General features: G+C 53.3%; 1 protein-coding gene across 1 annotated transcript in view; it reads left to right on the top strand.

Annotated features, from left to right (window-relative positions):
• BCR (BCR activator of RhoGEF and GTPase) overlaps window positions 1-22,874 on the top strand; it is a 122,235-nt gene that overhangs the window by 64,118 nt on the left and 35,243 nt on the right. The window contains exons 3-8 of the mRNA XM_082697797.1: window positions 6,527-6,631; window positions 6,947-7,132; window positions 12,408-12,515; window positions 15,879-15,939; window positions 17,174-17,226; window positions 19,323-19,463. Coding sequence (XP_082553923.1) covers window positions 6,527-6,631; window positions 6,947-7,132; window positions 12,408-12,515; window positions 15,879-15,939; window positions 17,174-17,226; window positions 19,323-19,463 — 654 coding nt within the window. The remainder of the gene's footprint in view (window positions 1-6,526; window positions 6,632-6,946; window positions 7,133-12,407; window positions 12,516-15,878; window positions 15,940-17,173; window positions 17,227-19,322; window positions 19,464-22,874) is intronic.

Raw genomic sequence — 22,874 nt, 5'->3', positions numbered from 1 at the left:
AAGTCACTAAAAACCCCTTCTTCATTCCCCCATCTGGTGTACCTGTAGTTCTGGAGATAGCCTCCCGGGGACTTTGAGCAGGGAAATGATGGAACAGTCTGCTGAGCTGGAAGAGGCAGGCAGCACGTGCTAAGGCTGAGAACGCCACCACCATCCTACTGGCAGGATGTGGTGGCAGCCCCAGCCATGGCGCCGAGGGGCGGACAGGGGCAATGTCTGGGCCCTTCCCTGCGCCACACGCAATGCCCTTGCTCCTTTTTACCGAAAGGGCTGCTGTTAATGACTCTGTCCATTTGGCCAGGGTCTTTCCCTTGAGGTTTCATTGTCATTAACAATCCTGTAGTCCCCTTCACTTTGGAACATGACAGATAACTTCTCTCTTTGGTTTGTGTCTGGTGATGTTCCCTCTAGGTTTAAAAATGAGAGGGATCTGCTTTTCTCCATTGTTGGTAGAAAGTGCTAGAAGTGTATCTTTTCGCTGCGGCTGGTTCTCTGCTGGGCTGGTGCCTTCGCAGTGGGATTGCTTCTTCCTTATGCTCTTGTGATTTCTAAAGACCCTGGCACTGGGCAGGCTGCTTGTCCTGAACTGTGAGGTTGGGAGGGGAAACCCGTGCATAACACATACACACACCTGTCTTGTGCAACTTTTTTGTCGTTGTTTTTAGGATTTTATTTATTTATTTGAGAGCAAGAGAGAGACAGAGAGTACAGGTGGTGGGAGGAGCAGAGGGAGAGAGAGAACAGACTCCCTGCTGGGTGGGGAGCCCAATCCCGGGACCCTGAGATCATATCCTAAGCCCAAGGCAGATGCTTAACCGACTGAGTCACCCAGGCATCCCCATTGTGCAGCTTTTTATCCAACATCTGGTTTTGCTGTTTTACAGATTAGGAAACTGAGGTTCAGAGAGGCGAAGTTACTTGCTCAGAGTCACACAGCTACCAGCTTCGAAACCTTCCTGAGTTCCTCAGATGACACTCGTGTAACCACCTTGCCTTTGTCAGTGCACTCCCTTGCTTCCTGCTTCACAAGCATGAGCTTGTACAGATGGGGATCTTTCTGGTCCTGAATAAGTAGGCTGAGTCCTGAACTTGGGATGAGGCTGCTCCAGGAGGCTGATCTGCCCTCCCTGTGCCCCAGACCCCATGCGGCTTGGCTGCCCACCCCCACCAGGCTCCTGCTCTCAGACCTCATCTACACTGACTTAGAGTTCCGCCCTTACCTTTTAGCCACAGTTCAGGGGCTTATCTGCGGTGGAGCCTATCCAGATCCCGTGCCTTCTGCCTCTTTGGGCGCCCCCATGGGAGCCCATAGACGTGTCTCACATCTGTGCCTCCCAGCAACAGCACACAAGAGTTGTGGTTTCTTGACGTCCTTGCCAGTACTTGTTTTCTTTTTTTTTTTGATAGTGGTTATCCTAATGGGTGTGAGGTGATAAGATGGAAATTTAATTGAAAAAGGGCTGTGTAGCCTTGTTCAAGAAGCCCTCTGGTTAGGTGCTTGGAGGCACTTTCCACTGCCCTGGAGATAGACATGGTTTTGACTTCCTGGTTTCCTTGCCCGTGCAGTACCCGGACAATATGACTTTCTTCTTTCATTTTTTATTTTTGGTTCAAAGAAGACAGCTGTCACTTTCTAGCGCCCACAGCCAGCATGCTAGTCTTGAGACCCCAGGTTCCCTGTCCCAACCAGCTGGGTTCAGGGAATCCCTGCTCAACTTTCTCTACCTTCCCAGGGGGTGCTCCTCTCCCTCTGCTGAGCTTGAGCTCAGTCCCTTCTAGGGACCCTTCTTTGTGAACTCCTGGATGGCAGGTCTGTTCTATGAACGCCTGCCCCCAGGGGAAGGTAGGGAGTCAGCAGAGGCCAGGAGCCACCTTGCCTGGGGTGCTGTGGGAAGGACCCAGGCCACATTGGGTGGGTACTGGTGACCAAGGTTACCTATGACTTTCTCCAGCCCTGGGCTTTCCGAGGTACCTCCCCATCTTGACCAAGCTATTTCTTCCTTGAGTGATCACTGTGTGATCCCAGATGGGGACAGAAGCTGCAAGAGCCATGAGGCACACATCCACCATTTCTTCATGGCCAGGTGGGGCTATGTGTTAGCAAGCCCCTTGGGGTTGCTAGGAAGAAGAGCAGTAGGCCATTTTGATGACCACTGCTTCTCTCCCCCTAGGAGGGCAAAGCTGGCATTACTGACCTGAGGCATTGTCATGGACACTCCTGGAAGCTATGCACAGAGCTGTGGGCTAGCAAGTAACCTTCCTTGAGCAGTGTCCGGGAGAAGGGTGAGGGTCTGGCATCGTCCCCAGCTGCCGTCCTGTAGCCTGAGGAAGCAAGGCCCGTGGTTTGCCACGTCAGCACAGTCAGTCCTTCCTGGGGTCCTCGAGAGTCCCGACATCATCCCTTCTATTTGTTTATAAGGGGCGGCATTGAGGCGCAGAGAGGGGAGCCGACATTGTCCAGCAGCCCCTGCCCACTGGGCTCTGGGACACACTATGCGACTCTGCTCCCACAATGACCTGCCAGGTCCTATCCGCAGGGTAGAAGCACTAGACCTCAGCACTAAGGGGCTGATAACACCTCAGCCCACACTTCTCATGTTCAGGGATATATCAGGGAGTGGTGAAGCTGCACAGGCCACCAGCCAGGGGCTTCTTTTGGGCGTATTGGGGCTGAGAAAGCAGATACACACTTGTGTACTGTTGCTTTGCAGAAGTGGCCTTGCCCATGGACCCTTTGAGGGTTTTGTTTTGTTTTTGGCTGGGGGTGGGGGGTGGAGGGGCATTGATTTTTTTTTTTTTTTTTTTTTTAGAAGGAAGCCAAAGCAAACACACATGTTCAATCAGTCATTCCTACTCAGAAGTCAAATTTGCATTTTTTATAAAGAAGTAAATGCTGGCTTAGGAGTGTTTGAAGACGGACTGACCTACTCTATAATTTTGCTACCGGCCATCACCACACTGAGTGTATCTAGTCACCCGTTGCGCTCATGGAACAGAAGTTGTAACTCTGACTTGAGCTTTCATCTGAGCAACCACAAGTCCATTCACTTTTGTGATTCAGTGGTTAGGTCAGTGGTTCAAATCACGCTTCGATTGCATGGGTGCTCAGCGAGGCTTTGCATCAAGCACAGGAGGATAAGTCATGCCTGCACTCCTGTGGCTCATCCTGGCCACACAGCCCAGCTCTGGGTCCTGGCTTATCCAGGGATACTGTTTGCTCACATCTGTCCTCCCGGCAGAGCTGGGGACAGCAGGAGTTTGGCCAGCCCACCTGTCCTCTTTCTCCTGAGGGCCCTCGAAGGGTGGTTTATCCAGGGGCAGGCACAAATCATACTGGATGTTGGCACTCTTTCTTCAGAGGACTCTGGGGCGCCAGGATCCCCCCAAGCTCGGGTTCTTACGCAGAGGCCAGCCACTGGCCCTCTGCTGGCTGGGCTCCAGGACTTCTGCCAGCCCTGTTGCCAGTGAAGGCATGGCCCCTGCCAGAGAGAAAGACAAGTGTCCTTTGTCCAGCAAACTGGCTTCCAGCTCCCAGCTGGGAGCAGTCCACCCCTTCCATAGCTGTTTTTGTTTTGTTTTGTTTTTTTTGTTTGTTTAGATTTTTTATTTATTTATTTGACAGAGAGAGATGACAAGCAGGCAGAGAGAGAGGAGAAAGCAGGCTCCCTGCTGAGCAGAGAGCCCGATGCGGGGCTCGATCCCAGGACCCTGAGATCATGACCTGAGCCAAAGGCAGCGGCTTAACCCACTGAGCCACCCAGGCGCCCCTTATAGCTGGGGTTTTATACCCTGATCAGCCTGCCACCCCGCCACCTTGGGGCTGGGGGTAAAGTATATTCCCTGAATTCTGCCCTGCTATCCATACTCCTGCCACTCTCTTCCAGCTCCTGCCCTTGTGGATCTGGTGGAGATTCTGTTCACCCAGGTCCCTCTGTCAGCCTTTCCCCCCTTGTCATGCCCAGTTTGTTTTTATCTGCTCTTTCGGCCCCAGATCTGTGTGGCTTGTTCCCTTCTCTGCCCCCACCCCCTCCCCGGCAGAAGCCTTCCAGCTGGCTACTGCCTTTTTCCAGCTGCCCTTCTCGTCTGGCCATCTCTCCACCAAGATCTCCCTACCATCATAATCCTGACTGGATTCATGTGCCCTTTCCAGAACTGGCACGAGCCCAGAGCAGGGTTATAAATAACCCTGGCCTTGGCCCTGCCCTTTGTTCCCTCATCTTCTGTGTTTCTTTCCTGCCCTTTCCTTTAAGGTGCAGTTGGCTGGCTTCTGAGCCATCCTTGTCAGCCCCCAGCCCCGTGCCAGAGCTCAGGAGATGATTCCTGGTCCACAGAGAGGTGTTCGCACCCATGTCTTCTCCCCAGTCCAGCACATTCCCCCGGCCAGACGGTCCCCTGAGCTGACCACGCCCTTCGGAACGGAGAGAGCTGGTGTTGGCGCCATCCTGCCTGCGCTCTTTTTCCTCCCAGCTTTCCAAATTGTGTGGGTGGGAATGAGACGCACCGCCATCCACGTGAGCACCAGCATCTCATGCTGGGTGGGGCTCCTCCATGTCCTGTCCACCCCCAACCCCCGCTGCCCACAGCACCCCCACGGTGCTCACAGTAGCAGGATTGTTCCTTAGGACACAGCAGGGCGGGGTGGGCGCCTGCTGCTGCTCAAAGAGCCCGCTGTCCCCTTCACCTCTACATCTTCCCTTGTTTGGGGCACACATGGCACCTGGACACGGTGGGAAGTATGTTCAGGGGTAGCTGAGAGCTGCTTCTCCAGCATGCTGCCCCCATTCATGTTGTGACCTTCGTGGGCTGAGGTGAAAGGAGGTGTTACGGTCCCCTACCCTGCATGTCCGTGCACCATGTGCTGCACCCCAGGCCCTGGAATGGGCTAAGCTGACAGTTCTGGATCCTGGCGCTGGCTTGTCAAACACATAGGGGTTCCAGAAGGAGCACTCAGAGCTTCTCAGAGATACAGCCTGAAGGAGGCCCCAGCCAGGAGTTCTGGATCCCTTCGTGGGTTTGTGTGTTCATTGTGTCTTCCCGGAGCACCTGTGTGTTCCAGGCACTATGCTGGCACAGAAAGTTCCAAGATCAGGCACAGCATGCCCTCGAGCTTTCTGCCTGTGGAGCCACTGCCCAGTGTGCCCTGGGGGAGAGGGCCTTCTGAGGGGGACGGGACCTGAGTGTTCTTTCCCTGGAGTGATGCTTAGCCATGATCATGGTGGCTGCCCCCTACACATGCTTGAGTCCACATACACACTTGGGCATGCACACATGTACACACATATGCAGGCACCTAGCTCATGCACACTAAGGGATTCCCAGAGCAAAGTGCTGGTTTAGGAAGACTATTAGGATGGTCCAAGTGGGCAGTGAGGATGTGATACAAGCCCCAGGGACCCAGAAAGCAGAAGCAGATGGGGCTTGGGGATCACGTCTTCCTTCCCCAGTTTATACCCAGGTAGCTGATGCCCAGGGCAGGAGCACAGTTGCCTAAGACCATGGTGCTCCCCGGGCAGGCCTTGCTCTGTGGCTCTGTCCCCCAACTCCTGTCCCTGGGTGCTTCCCACTGGGCCAGCCATCTATACCACACAGTGCCTCCATTCTGCCAGGCCAGGGAAGTGGAAAGGGTAGCAGGGTTGGGGGCACACAGAGGGACTATGCTGAGGGGTTCTGATTCTAGGCTTTTTAGAGACACAGTGAAACTTGAGCCGGCTTTAGGTCCTTCCTGGAACCCAGTGGTTCTCACGTAGAGGTGATTTGGCCCCAGAGGACATGTAGCAACATCTGCAGACATTTGTGGCTGTCCCAGCCAGGGGTAGGAGAGGGTGCTGCCCAACACCCTACAAGGCCCCCCCCAGCATCCAAAATAGAATCCTGCAGCCCTGGATGTCAGCAGGGCCGAGTCAGGAGCCCTGACTCCTGATCTCCCCTGAGTGGTTCCGGAAAGTGGACCTTAGGGATAACCGTCTGGTTTTACACCCAGGGGCTGCCGAGGTATGGTTGCTCATGTTCATCTGCAGGTGGGAAACTAGTGGCAGAACAGGCAGGGATGTCTGTCACTTTCTGTGGACTACAGTGGGGCCCATCAGAACATGGGCAGACTGTGGACACAGCCGTCTCTGATACCAAGTCCTTCACTGGGGGTCGGGGAATGTGTTGGGAGGAGTGGGCAGGAAGTCACAGAGCAGACTTCATTGCCTTTGGCATCAGCTTTGGTGTTGGGTTACTGGGCCACTGTGACAAAGTACCACAGAGTGGGGGGCCTTGCCCTGACTGTTCCACTTCACACTGCCCGTTTCCCATCGTCAGACCAAGGGTGGCCCTCAGCTTTGCTGGGTCACCCTCCAGAATTTACTGTGGCCATGAGCGAGTGGTGGGCTTGGCAAGGCCCCCATGCTTCCCTTTATTTCCCCACAGAGACTTTCCCAGAGGCTTGAGCTCAGGCTGTTAATAAACAGGCCTTCCTCTCTTAGAGGGGCCACCTCAGGCATCATCCCCCAGGTCTGACCTTAGTCTGTTTCTCCTGCAGAGCGAGCTGGACTTGGAAAAGGGCATGGAAATGAGGAAATGGGTCCTGTCTGGAATCCTGGCTAGCGAGGAGACCTACCTGAGCCACCTGGAGGCCCTGCTGCTGGTGAGGAGGGAGGAGGGGCCGAGCCAGGTCCCAGACCCCAGGGCACCAGTCAGAAGTCGGCACCCTCCCTGGAGGGTCATTCCACCTCTGTAGAAGCTGGACCTCCCCGTGGGGTGGTGGATACAAGCGTAAGACAGGTGCCAAAGCAAGCTGGCTTTGAATTTTTATTTTTAGTGGGAATTTAAAAAGAAAAGCTCATATGGCACATAACCGTGATTTTCTGTGGTCGTACCATACACCTGAAAAATGGTGAGCCCTCTCATCAGTGCCACACTCATGGGTCACCTTTGCTGCCTCTCCTGTGCCCTCTTCCAGCCCATGAAGCCTCTGAAGGCTGCAGCCACCACCTCTCAGCCTGTGCTGACGAGCCAGCAGATCGAGACCATCTTCTTCAAAGTGCCTGAGCTCTACGAGATCCATAAGGAGTTCTATGATGGGCTCTCCCCCCGCGTGCAGCAGTGGAGCCACCAGCAGCGAGTGGGTGATCTCTTCCAGAAGCTGGTGAGTGACTCAGAACAGGTGCATAGCCTCCTTCCCGGAGTTCGCAGCTCTGCAGGGGTCAAGCCTCTGCCTTGACCTGCTGGTGTGTGTTGCCAAGGGCTCTGGAATACAGAACCCTTATTTTAAGTAGACTCCACACCCAGCGTGGGCCTTGAACTCATGACCCCAATATCAAGAGTCACATGCTGTACCAACTGAGCCAGCCAGGCGCCCCTGGAGAATTTTTTTTTTAAGTGGCCTATGGAGGAGGGACATGCTCATTAAATATTAAAGTAGTAGAAAAAGTGGTTCTAGAGCCTGAAGGAGGGCCCTGGAGGGGTGGGGTGGGGTCAGGAGACAAGCCATTGTGTGACCCTTAGCTCCTACCACCAGCTGTTTTCAGAACCTGGAGGCGATTTGATGCTGACTTTGAACATGACACCCTCATGCTTTGTAGAAATCAAGACTGGTTCTTTTTGTGACTGCAGAGCCTGGACCCAGGCACAGCCTTGAAATGAAAGGTAGTCTGGCTCCAAGTAGTGGGGTGCAAGGAGGTCCCCAGGTGCCCGTCCCACCTGAGCTAAGGCAGCCAGATAAGGCAGCTCCTGTCCTTACCACTGTGGGGGTGAGAAGATAGAGGAACTGTGGGTAACTTGCTGGGACTGCAACTCTCCAAAAGGAGTGCTTTTCCTGCTGCCTTCAGGCGCCATAACCTGAAGGACACAGGTGATGCTGGCTGGATGACAGAAGAAATATTTCTGAAGGGGCTTACTGAGCCCGTATGGACGAGGAATCTTTTTGGCAGAGGTGGCTGTGGGTCCTGGTTCAGGTCCCAGAGACAGAAGCACCCTCTCAGGACAGAAGGGGTCTACTGTGAAGGCAGGTCAGGGGCCTCTGTGGCCCTCTGCTGACTACAGGACCCAAGAAACCAAGGATATGGTTTTTAAAAACTCAATGGGACCTATAAAACCTAGCAATCTGATGAAAGAGGTTGTCACAAGCCAGGCCGCATCTGGGGCAAGAATTGGTTCAAAGTGCTTCTTCAACCAAGATGTGGGTGAGGTAAAACTTGTCCAGTGGGAGGAAACAGTTAAGGCACCTGTGGATGGAAAGAGAAAACTCAGATGAGAGCTATCTGATCGATATCTTCCAACATGTGTGGTTCCAACATTTGTGGAAAGGAGCCCCTGCCTCCTTTGTGAGTCTGATGCATGGAGCCGGTCGGTCTTTCCAGGAGGAGGCTGTGGAAGATAGGCATCTGGGTAGGAGAGCCCAGCAGCTGTCCTGGGAGTGTCACTGAAGGCAGGTGCCAGGCAGACCCCTGTGACGAAGGTTCTCCCTCTGAGGATCCCTAACCTGAGCTGAGTTCAGTTTGGGCTCCCTGAGCATATCTTTTGACCTGGAGCCTTCCCCCTCCCAAGGGAAACCAGTCCTCCAAGGGTAGAGGTGGCCCAAGGTCACAGGCAGAGCACGCCCCCACTGGGCTGCCCAGACTCCCAGCTGGTCCAGACCCAGTCCTTGCCTTAGCTCACACCTGGGCTTGAGTGTTTTGCTCCAAGGTGTGGCCTTCCTGTTGGCAGTCCCCTCTCTCCACTGCCCTGGGCTGCAGACACCTCAGACTCTAGGCCGGAGTGAAGATTAAGAAACATAGGAAACTTTTCACTTTTTTTAATTCAGATTCCTACCACATGAGACCCTTCTTCCTCTAGCCAGAAAATGGGAGGCCGTGTTGATGCAGCCCCACCATCTCCAAAGTGCCCCCTCCCCCCGTTTCTCTCTGTGTGCAGTGTCCACAGGTTTAAACCTAGTAGATTTGGCTCAGCCTGTAGCCCTCCTGAGAACTCGAGAATCATGTTGTTGAGAAGAAACTGCACCCAATACGCTTTCCCAAATAACATTCTGACATTGCTCAGAAACTTGTCTTTCAAATTGTCATAGTCCAATGAACACCAGAATTTGGGAAGTTTCCTCTGGTTTCCCCGGTGTCCTTGAGCCACCTTTGTGGGTCAGACGCTGCAGCAGACTAGGGAGAGAGGTGGGGTGGCCACGGGACATCATGCCCCGGGAACCAGGCCCATGAAGAGTGTTCGTGTGTGCTGCGCAGCTGGGTGCAGGGGCACCCCTGTCCCTTTCTGACAGCACAGCAGGGTCAGCTCCGTTTCACCCCAGTAGGCTCCCCAGCTGGGTAAGTCTTGGGACAGAAGGAGCCTGTGATGCCCTGCCCCAGCCGCAGCACCTCCCCTCTGCCCCGGGATTTGTGAGCCTGCCTCCCCTTCCTGCGGGAATGGATGGGTTTAGTGCTGCTGCTTGGGGTCTGTTCCTGGCTCAAATTTTGTCAGGCTACTCTTTTGTTTTTCTAATCATTTCCAGCTTCCAGAGAGGTGCACAGATAGTTCAAGAACTTCCATGTGCCAGAGCCACCACTGGTAATATTTTGCCGAGTTTCTCATTTTTATATAGGTGCGCGCACACACACACACACACACACACACACACACACACACATCCTGAATAGTTTGAAAATAGCTTGCAGATAGATCTGCCCTTTTACCCCCAAATACTTCATTGTGTATTTGATAAAAACAAAGACAAGCTCTTCCATAACCACAGAGTACAATGATCAAATTCAGGAACTTTCACAGAGGTAAGGCACTGTTACCTTGTCCGCAGTCCATATGCGGACTTCTCCCAAGTTAGCCATCGTGTTCTTTTTTTTTTTTTTTTTTTTAATATTCATTTATTTATTTGAGAGAGAGAGCACGAGTGGGAGGGGTAGAGGAGAGGGAGAGAGAGAATCTCAAGCAGGCTCCACACTGAGCACCGAGCCCAACATGAGGCTCGATCTCTGGACACTGAGATCGTGAACTGAGCCAAAATCAAGAGTCGGACACTTCACAGACTGCCCCACCCAGGTACCCCCATCACGTTCTTTGTAGCCTCCTGCATTCTCTGATTCAGGATCCAATCGGAGCTCACAAGATGGACTCAGTGTTCATATCTCTTTTGTTTTCTTCGGGCTATACCAGTTCCTTGGCCTTTGCTTGTCTTTCATGGCCTTGACATTTTTTTTGAAGGGTACTGGCCAGTTTGGGCTTGTCTGAGGTTTCCTCAGGAATAGATTCAGGTTCTGTGTTTCTGGCAAAAACTGAATAAACCACAGCAGTGACGCTGTGTCCTCAGTGCCTCGTGTCAAGAGGCACGTGATCGCCATCAATCCCGTTACTGGTCCGGCTTCATTTTGGGTTGGCTAAAAGTGTGAGATTAGACTGCTTGGCACTTGGCAAAAGCCACATGGAAGATGCGAGCTCCTTTGGGAAAGGGAGAAGTAATGGAAGGGGTTCTCCTCTCTTGGACCTCATATTGGTTTGCTAGGGCTGCTCATCTGGGCAGCTTGCACAACAGAAGTCTATTTCCTCACAGTTCTGGAGGTTGGAAGTCCGAGATCAAGGCACTGGCAGGGTTGGTGTCTCCTGAGGCCTTTCTGCTTGGCTCGCAGATGGCAGCAGTCTCCCTGTGTCTTCACGAGGGTCCCTCAGTCTGTGTACTTATCTCTCATTAGAGCTCCAGTCATACCGGATTAGGACCCGCCCCAACAACTTCATCGCCTCTTATGCCCTATCTCTAAACACAGTCGCATTCTAAGGTGCCGGGAGTTAGGGTTTCAACATAGGAATTTTGACGTGACGCCTGTCAACAGTAATGTCCCCTCAGGGCTCCTGACCACATTATCTGAAGCAGATAAAAAAAGCACCATAGCTTTTAACCCCAGCTCTGTTCTCAGACATCTGCTGTATGACGTGTTTGTTGACTTATTTATTGTGTATCTCTCCTGCTGCTGGCCCCACTGTGTCTGAGAGATTTGCGGCTGTAGTGACAGTACAGTGCCTAAAGCAGGTCTTCATTGTGGGGGAGGCGTTCAGTGAGCCGCAGAGGAAGGAGAAAAGGAAGTGCTCTGGGTCTGACTCTTGTCCTGATTGGCACTTGGAGATGGAGTGACCAGTCAGGGTGATTTGTGCAGGAGGGGCCAGGCCAGGCCTCCATGCAGCCCCCACAGGGAGCAGAGCCAGAGACCAGACCGTGCCAAGGACTTACCCAGCATCTGGGACTGTCATCTGAAGAAACATAAAATTCAATATAAATGCAAATGCATATAAAACAAAATTCACATTCAGCACAGAACAAACACCAGAATCAGCTAAAGCTTTAGGCTTCCAGCCCTTGGTCTGCAGTGGGAAATCCTGGCTAGCAGGTCGCCGGGGTCCTCCATTTCCCTCCCCAGGCCTCGCTGTGCTGGTACAAGATGAGGGCTGGCTTTCCCTCAGCTGCCTCTGAAAGTGACCTGGGGCCCAGAGGTGGTGGCAGCTTTCCCCCCGCCCCCACACACCCATGGAAGTTGTCACTCAGTTGAGTATCTGATCAGGAGGGTATGTGAAGAGACCCTCTATTAATACCTTGGTTTGACAAAAGACAAAATGCCTCTCACCTTGGGGAGAAGGGATGGGGAAGCTGGGTGATGGACAATGGGGAGGGTATGTGCTATGGAGAGTGCTGTGAATTCTATAAGACCGTACAGGCCTGTACCCCTGAGGCAAATAATACATTATATGTCAATTTTAAAAATAATTTTAAAAAATAAAAATTAAAAAATTAAAAATAAAATGTCTCTCACCTTGCAGCTGGCAGCCGGCACGTCTCCCACATGCCAGGTGTGGCTTGTGGTACCTGGACCCCTTGCCAGGTGTGGGCTGGGCTCATGTCTAGACAGTGGGAGCCTCTCTTCTCCAAGGCCAGCTAGATTGCATGGGCCTTATGTGTCTGAAGGGATCAGACAAGCGTGGAGCACTGTAGCCACCCCAAGCCGGGGGCCAACCTCCCTATCCACTACGGCCTCCTGCGGCCAGAATGTGAAAGTGCCTCCCCACCCCACCTATGTAGACTCTTGTCCGTGCTCAGGGACAGCCTTGCATTTTAGACGGTGCATTTTACACGGTGCTGGTGGCACCGTGTAAATGAGTAGAGTGGGAGGAATCAGCAGCTGTGGAAGGGAGCCGTTACCTGCTCAGGGCTGTGAGTCACTTCTCAACGTGTCACTTGGAAGGGGGAACATGCTCAGTGCGTGGGGAGGGGAAGCAGGTGGGAGGCGACAGCAAGGAAGAGGTGAGGTGACTGCAGCTCTGTGCTGTCTGCTGTCCCTGGGCTTTCTCCAGAGCTGTGCACAGAAGCCCATTTCTCAGAAAGATGAGAAGCAGTGGCACCTGCCCTGCACCTGTCCCACACTGTTCCTTCTTCCCTGCAGGCCAGCCAGCTGGGTGTGTACCGAGCCTTTGTAGACAACTACGGAGTTGCCATGGAAACGGCTGAGAAGTGCTGTCAGGCCAACGCTCAGTTTGCAGAAATCTCTGAGGTACTCGTGACACTGTTCAGACAGGTGCACCCCTCCACCTCCCCCGGGTGGGACGTGGGCTGGTCGTTGGTACATCATGACCCGCGAGAACAAGGCACATCAGACCAAGTTCTGACTATAAATCTCCGCTCTGTTTCCAGAGGCTTCTGGGTTATCTCTGTCAGCCCTGTGCATGGGGGACACAGGAGGAGCAGCCCCACAAGAGCCCTGCGTCCCCCAGGGCCAGGGCCCAATTCTGGGGCTCTGCCAAGTGCCCCAGACACACACTCTCTTGTGCCATCTGTGTGCAGTAATGAGTGTCCATAGTTTTGTCTCGTTAGCGGAGGTCTGGATGTGAGGGTCCTGGGCTGACGAGGCACCTGGTCACTAGAAAGCAGCCTGGGAGCTGTGCTGTGCTCTGTTGCTCTGGGGGAACATCGCTTGCCGGGGAGACTGAGCAACTTATAATAAGGGGTATGGGACTGAAGAAAGCTCCAGGCTGGAGCTCCACAAGCACTGAAACCTTGAGCCCTGGAGTGTTAGCATGAGGGGCCTCTAGAGAGCACTTCGGATACAGAGAGGACAAGCAGGCCACCCCTGGACTAGAACCTGCCGCACAGGCCTCTCCAGGTTCTGGGGGTGGTTTTCCACATCCAGTGTCTGCCCTGTGCAGTTGGGTGACATTTTCCTCTTTCTGGGCCTGTCGTTACTTGTGATGGCTCCAGCTCCTCCGAGCTCTGACTTGCCTTCCCTCAGCTAAGCAAGGATTCTGGGCAGAAACAGTCCATGAGAGAAATTAGCATAAGAAAGATAACTGGAAACTAGAAATAGATACTGAGTGGGGTCTCCCTTGCTGAGAGACATTCATACCCTGACTGTCATACCTGGCTTTGATCTAGGGGCTTTGTGCCATTTTGTAATTTGTCGTGAGGGGGGTATTGTGGGTGCTGATTATCTTTCATGGTGGCAGTGGGTGCCATGCTGCTCCTCCAGAGCCTGTGGGGACAGGCACTCCCTGCCTGGTGCTGCTGGTAACAGGCTACATGCATCCAGGGTTCTATCTAGGCTGGCTCCAGACATCCCTCCCTCTCTGCTCTGCTTTGCCTAGAGCATTGAGGCCATACCTTTCTTGAGCTCATTCACTTAGCAAGCCCACCACCCCTAACAGCTGGGGTGTTGGTGCAGAATCCAGAGTGACCTTGGCAAATTAGAGACCTAATCCTTTAAGAACAGGCTATAATTAAAGGGGGCCAAGTTCAAGTCCACCCAGACAGGTTCCTATAGAGGAAGGAGGAAGCAATGGTGAGACACCACCCAGGCGTCACGTGGTCCCATGGGACTCTGAGCTGAGGCAGGGGTGCTGGGAGAGAGACAGCTTTCCCTGACCCCTCATGAAGCTTGTACCTTGGAGGTGGCATCCACTTGGGTTCTCCACCGTGTTTTTGAAGGAGACCCAGAGACACAGAGCAAAACTAAACCAAAGGAAACAAGCAGCAGGCCATGAGAGGTTGCACTCCAGGGATGGGAGCTCAGATGTGGGGACTAGATGGTCACCTCTAGGAAGGGGAGCAGTGGAGCGGTGACCCTTCATCTGCTCCTGGTCCTGAAAATGAGCCAGAGCAGCATCCACTTAGACTAGAGTTGCCCAAGCTGGGATTTCATGGAATGCCAGCTCCCACACGAGACATACTGAGAGTTCTGGCAAAAGGGCCTCTGGGTCAAGTTAAGTTTGAGAACTGTGGGATTAAGCCAGATGTGTAAGTCTCCTTGAAGCAGGACTCCTGGACCTACCTCTGCACAGTGTGCGTGGTGCGGCCCAGGGGCACGTGTTGTGAGGGCTCCTCCAGGCTCACGGGAGCATGGACCCTGAGTTTTGCAGGGGCTTGTGTTCTGCTCTCACACCCCCTCACACACACCCCCGCACCCCTTGGGAACTGCTGAGGCAGACGTACAGAAGAATAATCACGGTGAGGACCGTTCAACTCTCAAGAGAGGCACCAAAGTGCATTGTGGAGTTTGGCCCCAGTGAGCTGTAAATACCATCATTTTTAGTCATGAGACATTGACTATATAGCACGAGAGGTTGGGAAAGCCATCTCTGAGCCCCTTCCTGTCCCCATGCTGGTTTTCATTTTTGTTCAGCAGCCTGGTAGTGGGATTAACCATAGCTTCTTCCTGGAGGTGATTCCAGGTACACAGGGATCATACATCCTCGTTGCTCTGGGTATGTTGGACCCAATCGATGATGCCTTTGATGCAGTTGTGGGGAACATGACCTACCTACCAAAAAGCTCTGCTCTCCTCCTGGGGATCATAGCGCCTGTTCGTTAGAAACTACAGGCCTGCCTTGCTTTATTGCACTTTGCAGATACTGCATTTTTTACAGACTGAAGGTTTGCAGCAACCATGTGTTGAACAAGTCTCTCGGTACCATTTTTCCAACAGCATTTGCCCGCTGTGTCACATTTTGGTAATTCTTGCAACATTTCAAACTTTTCCATTGTTATTCTATTTCTGGTGATATGACTTCCTGAGAGCTCAGATGATAGCATTCTTTAGCAATAAAGTATTTTTTAATTAAGGTAGGTACATTGTTTTCAGACCTAGTGCTCTTGAACACTTAATAGACTGTAGTATACTGTAGGATAATTTTTCTAGGCCCTAGGGAAAAAAAAAATTCACTGGTCTTGCTCTATTGCAATATTCCCTTCTTTGTGGTGATCCAGAAGCAAACCTACGAGATCTCCAAGGTATGCCTGTACATTTGGGAAGTCAGGAGAGGGTGGGAGGAGGGGGAATCCAGCGTGGGTCTCAGTGGTGAGGGGGCCTGCCCTGGCCATTTCCAGAGGTGAGTGCTTTTCCAGCCCTCCAGCCTGTTGCACACTGTTTAACTTCTCTGAGAAAGCGATTCCGTGCGTTAAGGAAGGACAGTGTGGTTTGCCTTGTTTTTATAGGCTTCTGTATGTCCAAGGCTCTCGACCAGGGGTGATTTTGTCCTCTACAGACGACTGAGTAATGCCTGGGGATTTTTGATTGTCACAACAGGAGGGGGCATGCTGCTGCTATAGGTGGGGCCAGGGCTTCTGCCCCGTGTCCTATGATGTCTAGGACCCACCCCCACAGTAAGCAAATCCAGATCTCTGGCCCTGAATGTCAGCAATCCCAGGTGAACCATGGTGCCCAGGGCAGGCCTTGTGTTCCACCCACCCTGTATTTCATGCTTTGGTCCAGGACATACACACATCCCCAACACTTGCCTCCCCTAAGGTTTTGTGCAGTGAAAGAAGGGTGAGTTTTCTGCAGAAGGTTGCTGGCCACTGGACTTGCTGCCACTTCAGTGCTACCTCAGTTGTCCCATGTAAAAATGGGCTTTTCTCTTTGCAGAACCTGAGAGCCAGAAGCAACAAGGATGCCAAGGACCAGACGACCAAGAACTCTTTGGAAAGTGAGTTCTCTGGGCTGAGGCCTCTTCGTGCTGCCTGTGGGGGCAGCTGCCATGAGCCGATGGGGCATTTGCTGGAAAAGCAAACAGGGCACCCTGTTGGGTCACCCTCCAGCGACTTTGCTGTTCCAAACTTCTAATAGAGTGGAGACAGGGGTAAAGCAGCACTGGGTGTGCTGAGTGGTGAAGGACATGGTCAGGTAGCAACCAGGAAGGACGGTAGGAGTTTGCAGACACCCATAAACCAGGCACTGCAGGGCATTTAAAATGTCATCATGTTGTCCCCAGCGGCCCTGTAAGGAGGATTTTATGTTCCCATTTTTCAAGTGACAGGACAGATATAGAATGAAAGGAACTGAGCTGGAACCATAGGTCCTACATGGCCAAGCAGGGGGAAAGCTAGAGCTGTCAGGCTCCCCTAGGCCCGTGTGTCCAACCTCTTCACTCTGGGCAGAAAGGAGCCTCAGCACTGATAGGTCACTTCTTGGTTGCAGTTGTTAGGATAGCATGAAGAATTGCACTTCCAGCAAACAGCAGACCTGGCTCTTCCAAGCAGAGCTTCACCGTGCTCTGAGTCTCAGCTTCTCATCTGTAAAATGGGGCTAATGACGCATGTCTTACGGTAGTGGTGGGAGTCACGTGAGGAAATGCACCTGACATATGTCAGGACACACATGCGCAACTGCGCCCGTCATGGGCTGGGCTCGCCATCCTGATGGAGAAGTGGGGGCTGCCAAGGCTGGCCAGGGCTCCTGTGCTGCTGGAGGCCAGGTGTCTGAAAACACTTACAAAGCTAAGAACTGTGTCGGCACCCGAGTAAGTTTCCACTGTCCTCAAAGTTGGGGCTCCAAACTGCGCAGGAATGGGCCTTGCAAGTGACATGCTGGTCTGCTCCCAGGAGACCCTCCAAGCTGGAGAGCCGGTCTCCTGCCATGATTGGGACCCTCATCAGCCCATGTGCACCAGGTGCTCGTGGGTTCCCCAGCTCCAAGGGGAGGGACATCAGCTTGGGTTCTGACCAGTAGCGCTGCGCTCAGCCTTTAACGTCACAGACAGAAAGCTCAAAGCCATGGGCTCAGTCTTCTAGGTGCTCTGAGTTGGCGCTTGTCTCGGGTATGGATTGGTTCCTAGGGCTGCTCTCTCTGCCCAAGCCCTTCCCACAAGTACAGGCAGGCGGGTGGTCTGGGGCTGCTTTCTCTGTGCGTGGCCACCTCTCACCCTGCCCATCTCTCTGCAGCCCTGCTCTACAAGCCTGTGGACCGGGTGACCCGCAGCACGCTGGTCCTGCATGTGAGTCCCCCACCATCTCAACCCTGGGGTTCTTGGCTTCTGATGTTCATCAGTGTTGCCCACCCCTTACCCCTGTTCCTGCCACACACCTTTATTGATGATGTTAGAAATGAGAGGCTCACACAGGGGTGAGGGGGGACAAAGCAGGTTCGCAGGGGGGCCTGGGTGCTCTTGAAGAGGAGGTGGGAGCATCCTGTCCCAAGTAAGAAGGGCCTCCAAGGTAGGCGGGGTCGAGGCACTGAGAGTAGATGCCTTGCAGGGCCCCAAGGATGACCGCTGCCTCCCACCCTGGGGAGAGGGAGCGTGGGGAGGGCCCGCCTCACTGGGGCTGCTCCTGAAGGCAGCAGGGAAGATGAAAATGGCCCCTAGTCCTACTGCCCAGGTGACCCTCTTCACTTATATTTAAAGCAAATTGTACATGCATTTTTTTTAAAGATTTTATTTATTTGACAGAGATCACAAGTAGGCGGGTGGTGGGGGAGTGACAGGAAGCAGGCTCCCTGCCGAGCAGAGAACCCGATGCGGAGCTCGATCCCAGGACCTGAGCCAAAGGCAGAGGCTTAACCCACTGAGCCACCCAGGCGCCCAGCCTTTTTTTTTTTTTTTTTTTTTTTTTTTGGGATTTACAACCAAGTGACCTAAGTACATGAGGTTTCCATTTCCTTGCCTGCTTCGTCCCCACCACCAAGGGAATTCTTTCATGCACATACCGACATATGGGAATATCTTTTTTGATTACATAGAAGACATCCTGCTATATGTATCATTCCACACTTCGCTTTTTTTTGATACGATGTGGTGGAGATTGTCCCACTTCAGCCCAAATAGCTCTGCCCCATAGAATTTAAGTGGTGTAGTATTCTGTTGAGTGCACTTTTTTTTTTCTTTTTTAATTTGACAGGCAGAGATCACAAGCAGGCAGAGAGGCAGTGGTGGGGAAGCAGACTCCCTGCTGAACAGAGAGCTCGATGCAGGGCTCCATCCCAGGACCCTGAAATCATGACCTGAGCCGAAGGCAGAGGCTTAACCCACTGAGCCACCCAGGCACCCAGAGTGCACATTTCTTAAATCTTTTTTTTTTTTTAAGATTTTATTTAAGATATTTCTTAAGAGACAGTGAGAGAGGGAACACAAGCAGGATGAGGGAGGGAGAAACAGGCTTCCCACCAAGCAAGGAGCCTGATGTGGATCTTTATTCCAGGACCCCGGGATCATGACCTGAGCCAAAGGCAGATGCTTAACAACAGCCTCCCAGGCGCCCCTTAAGTGCACATTTCATAATTCCTCACTATCTTCTGATAAAGAGGGAGATGAGAGGCATGGTGTAGAAGGCTCTGGCTGGTGGCCTGTTGAACAGAGCCTCCGAGGCCTTTATCTGTCCCCTTTCCAAGCGTCCTGACAGGAAGAAGCCAGAACCACTCAGAGGTGGCATGGGGTTTCTGGGACCATGAGCACCAGAGCTTTCCTCCAGGCTTATTTCATCTCAGCAGAGGAGATCTGAAAGCTAAGGGGAGTTGGTTTTTCTGAACCAAGGAGCTGTTGACCTTCTACATGAATTACTTGCATTCCTAGTGGAGAAGGAGTCAACGTTTCCATCTGTATTCTAAAGAGGTTTAGACTCTTCTCTAAAGCAGGAGGAGCAGGGAAGGCCAGGTGCTTTCTCCTGAGCTGGCACAGACCAGAGGTCCTGGACAAGGCCAATTCTGCCCCCTAGAGGACATGCAGCAATGTCGGAGACTGTTTCTCATCCCAACTGCCAAGGAGGAGCGCCAGCATCTAGTGGGTAGAGGCTGGGGTTGGGGAGGGCTGATGTCCTACAGTGTACAAGACAGCCCCCACCACAAGGAATCGTCCAGCCCAGAATGTCATGGGCCTAGGTGGACAGGAGCAGGAGCCCCTGTTGGCAGCTTGCATACAGCATGGACTTGTGGGACCATGCTAGGTTTAGGACCATGCTAGGTTTAGGACACTGCCCGCCTAGCCCCGGCCCGTCGGAGAGCTGTCCTAGGTTTGCCTGGCCTGTGTCTGCAGTTTGCACACCACGGTGGGTGCCAGGGCTGGGCTCCCTCTGACCTGAGTCTCCTCACCTGACACAGGACTTGCTGAAGCACACGCCCTCCAGCCACCCCGACCACCCTCTGCTGCAGGATGCCCTCCGTATCTCACAGAACTTCCTGTCCAGCATCAACGAGGAGATCACGCCCCGGCGGCAGTCCATGACCGTGAAGAAGGGAGAGGTGAGCCAACCCGGGGACAGTCAGGGTGCGCCAGCCCCCCCACTGGCCAAGGGGACGTTGGAGCCCTCTCTGGTCCTTAGGAGACTGTGCCTCCTGTTCAGCCTAACATAGGAAACATGATACCTTTTAGGGTGTTGACCCTAAAACCCAGTCCCCAAAGCAGGGTGTCCAGGTGGAGTTGCCAGGCTGCTCGCTTCAACTGGCCACCTCTTTTCCCATTGTGGTGGGTCGTGTCCAGGACATGCCTTCTTTTCCCTACACCCTTGTCAGCTCGGGGTCCCCAGCTGAGGAGACCGGTGAGAGAGATCGTTTTGTCTGGAGAGATCTAGTTCCTCCTGAGTGTTCTCTCCGTGAAAAACAGTTCAAGGTTTCACCTCCTATCTGAAGGTGGAACATTCCTGTGAAATCTCTTGTTAGCTGAAATGCTGAAAAATGAAGAGGCTGTCACCATTGGTGAAGCGAAAATCTTTTTCAGGTCTATTTTGGTTACTGAAAACTCATGTTTTCAGGACTCATGTGAGTCTTTGGTAAAGGCAAACTTTTGAATAGTGTGGGAAACACGTATGACCAGATTTAAGGATTTAAAAAGGAGGAGCGGGAGGTACAAGCAGTTTGTGGGCTTGCTTGTCTTCAGCTAGGAGGATTCTCTCCTTCCTCCCTCTCTCACCGAGAGCCACCCCAGGAGGGGCCCAGTGAGGCGTGGGCAGGTGCCATCCCTGGCAGGCAGCGCTTAGTGAGAGAGCAGAGCTGCGTAAATCAGGGAGGCTGGCATCTAGCACAAGTGTGAGCAGCATCAAGGCAAGGGAGACTGATCCGTGGCCGCTGGGCTCTTGGCGGGGATGGGAGCTGTATGGCCCAGGCAGGACACCACCAGCAGTGAGACTGACAGTAGCTGCCCCTGAAAGCCACTTCTTCCTCTTTCTTCTGGTTCACGTGCAAGGTGCTCGGCACTGACAGCTCACCCTTCTGCAGTCAGGGTTTCTCTTCGTCCTTCACCTGGGCTAGCAGGCAGGCCCCTCAGATCTGTCCTCCCTACTCCTCTTTAGGATGTAGGTACCTGAGTGCAAGGCAGAAAACTCACATGGGCCCAGAGTCTCATCAGGCTTAACCAGGAGTGAGGGGCTTGGTCAGATTTCTCGTGGTGGGCCGGGGTCAAGGAGGAGGGAGGTGTACCCTCCAGTCCACCCTTCGGGCGGGTCCAGACCCTAGAGCCAGGTCAACACAGAGATCCGATGCCAACATTGGCATGAACTCACCCACCACATGGCTTGGACCGTGCTTGCTTCTCTTTCCTGGATCTGTTTCCCCCTTTTACAACAGGGTGGGTACTCGGACCCGGGCACCCAAAGCTCACGACTCATGGCAACGGTGTTGCCGGCAGGCAAACAGAAGCAGTCTCTGAGCTCTTGGAAGGCAGGAGTGGGTCCCCAGCACCTCCCAGGGTCTCCACACCCAGTTGTCTGATAACTAGAACCTGGGGGTGGTGGGGTTCAGCTCTCCTTTCCTAGAGCAACAGCAGCACCCTGGCCCTGGATCAGCCCCACTCCAGCTCAGGGACTCCGGAGGAGTGCAAAGCTTTGGCCCCCCTAACCGGATGTGGGATTTGCTTCTGTCCAGACTCCTTTTGGGTTTGTGCCCAGCTCACCCTTCCCTCCTAGGACACCTCTTTCTCCTCTGCCGACTATTCTGAGAGCGATGTCCTCCTGGGAAGCAAATACGTGAGTCTTTTCCCTCTCAGGTTTTCAGAGAGGGCGGAGTCTGCCCTCAGCACCCGCCTCCTGCTGTTCAGGATCCCTGGAGAGAAATACCTTTTTGCTCCTCGCCTCAGTGAAGGTGGCTGCCCTAGGGAATTGAGGAAAATCAAATGTTACCTGGGAGGCGGCAGCCCAGCCCTTGTCCCGCATCTGTTACCATAGGCTTCATTCCATGCTGACCCATCATTATGGTCCCAGAGTGATCCTGGGAGGGTGACCCAGGAAGTCTGTTGGGGCTAGCCAGTTCATGAAGAGAAGGGCTTTTATCTCCACCCACCTCTCCCCTACTGGATCTGGCCCTGTTGGCCTCAGTGATACTTGCTTGGTGAGAGGGATCACTCAGGTACCTCAACTAAACAAGGAAAAGGAAGCTAATCCCTTCCGAGAGGTTGTCAGTCTGACTCGCATGTACCTTCTCTCCGTCCCAAGCATGGTAAGGAGGGTGGTGGCCAGCCCAGTATGACAGATAGGTGCCCACGCTCATGCTCCCCACCCCCACCATCCCAGGCACAGACATCACTAATCGATCAGCCTGTGGACATACTTCAGGGTGCCCAACCCAGTTTACAATCCCCAGTGTGGTAGAAAGGGTGCTAGAAGGGCGGTCCCCCAACCTGATTCAGCTCTGCCCACCACTTACCAGTGGTTTTAATTTGGGAAGCCCTTATTTCTTTGCCAAGTGTCTACAATCTAAGGACAGTGTCTCAGGATCTACAGCCCTCCAGGGGGCCATTGTGAGACAGAAAGGGTCTCATGATCTCTGAGGGGGTATCTAAGAGCAGGGGTGATGATTTCCCCACATGGGCACCGTTTATGTTGGAGGTGGTAGGAAAACACCCTCTAGATCACCAGCCAGGAGAGAATCTGCAGGTCCCAGGAGGGGTGGGGAGCTGCAGGCAGCTTCCTTTTAGAATTTGCAGCTGGGGAGAGTCCGAGATTTGGAAGTACCTATTTCTTTTTCCTGTCTGTGTTCTTGTCTCTAAATTTGGTATATAACATTAACTATCAAGCTTCCAAAGGGAGAGAGAAAGTTGGCTTCTGAGTTCCCCTAATGATTCTGTGAGGTTAGAGGTATTTTCCAGGTGAGGACACTATGGCTCAGAAAGGTTGAATGACTTGCCCACAGTCACACAGCCACTAAGTAGCCAAGCCAGGACACGAGGCCAGGTGTGCCATAGCACCTGTGCACCACAGGTGTGTTATGACTTTTGATAGGCCCTCCCGCACTCCCCCACACCCTTGCAAACCCACAGGACTGTCCACCCCTCCTGGATCCCTGTATAAAGAGCTACCTGGACATAGGTGGTTGTAAGGAGATGTGCCCCTTTGGTTTGCCAGAGCTTTAGGCTCTGAGTGGAGCCCCATCCTCTGCTTCTCCTGCTGGGAGCATGGTGGAGGGCAGGGGGGGTCTCTGTTTCTAGCTCTCTTGATAGTTTTCTAGGGAGTGGAAAGGTACCTCCATTGGCCTGGATGTATAGAGATATCCCCACAGTCACTGCTGGCCCTCCCAAGAGGTGACCTCTCTTCCTGCTCAGCCTGAGTCAATCAGGGCACTGGAAGGCCCCTCGTGAGCCCTGAACTGGGCCAACAGCCCCAGCCCCCCTCTGTGGCTCCTGTAATCTCATCACCCTTTATGGCCAGTCCTCACAGCTCCAGG

The sequence above is a fragment of the Mustela nivalis genome (genome assembly GCF_964662115.1).
Source record: "Mustela nivalis genome assembly, chromosome: 14".
In the NCBI taxonomy this organism is placed as follows: Eukaryota; Metazoa; Chordata; class Mammalia; order Carnivora; family Mustelidae; genus Mustela; species Mustela nivalis.
Note: the sequence above shows the minus strand (reverse complement) of the source record. Positions and strands in the feature narration are given on the sequence as shown.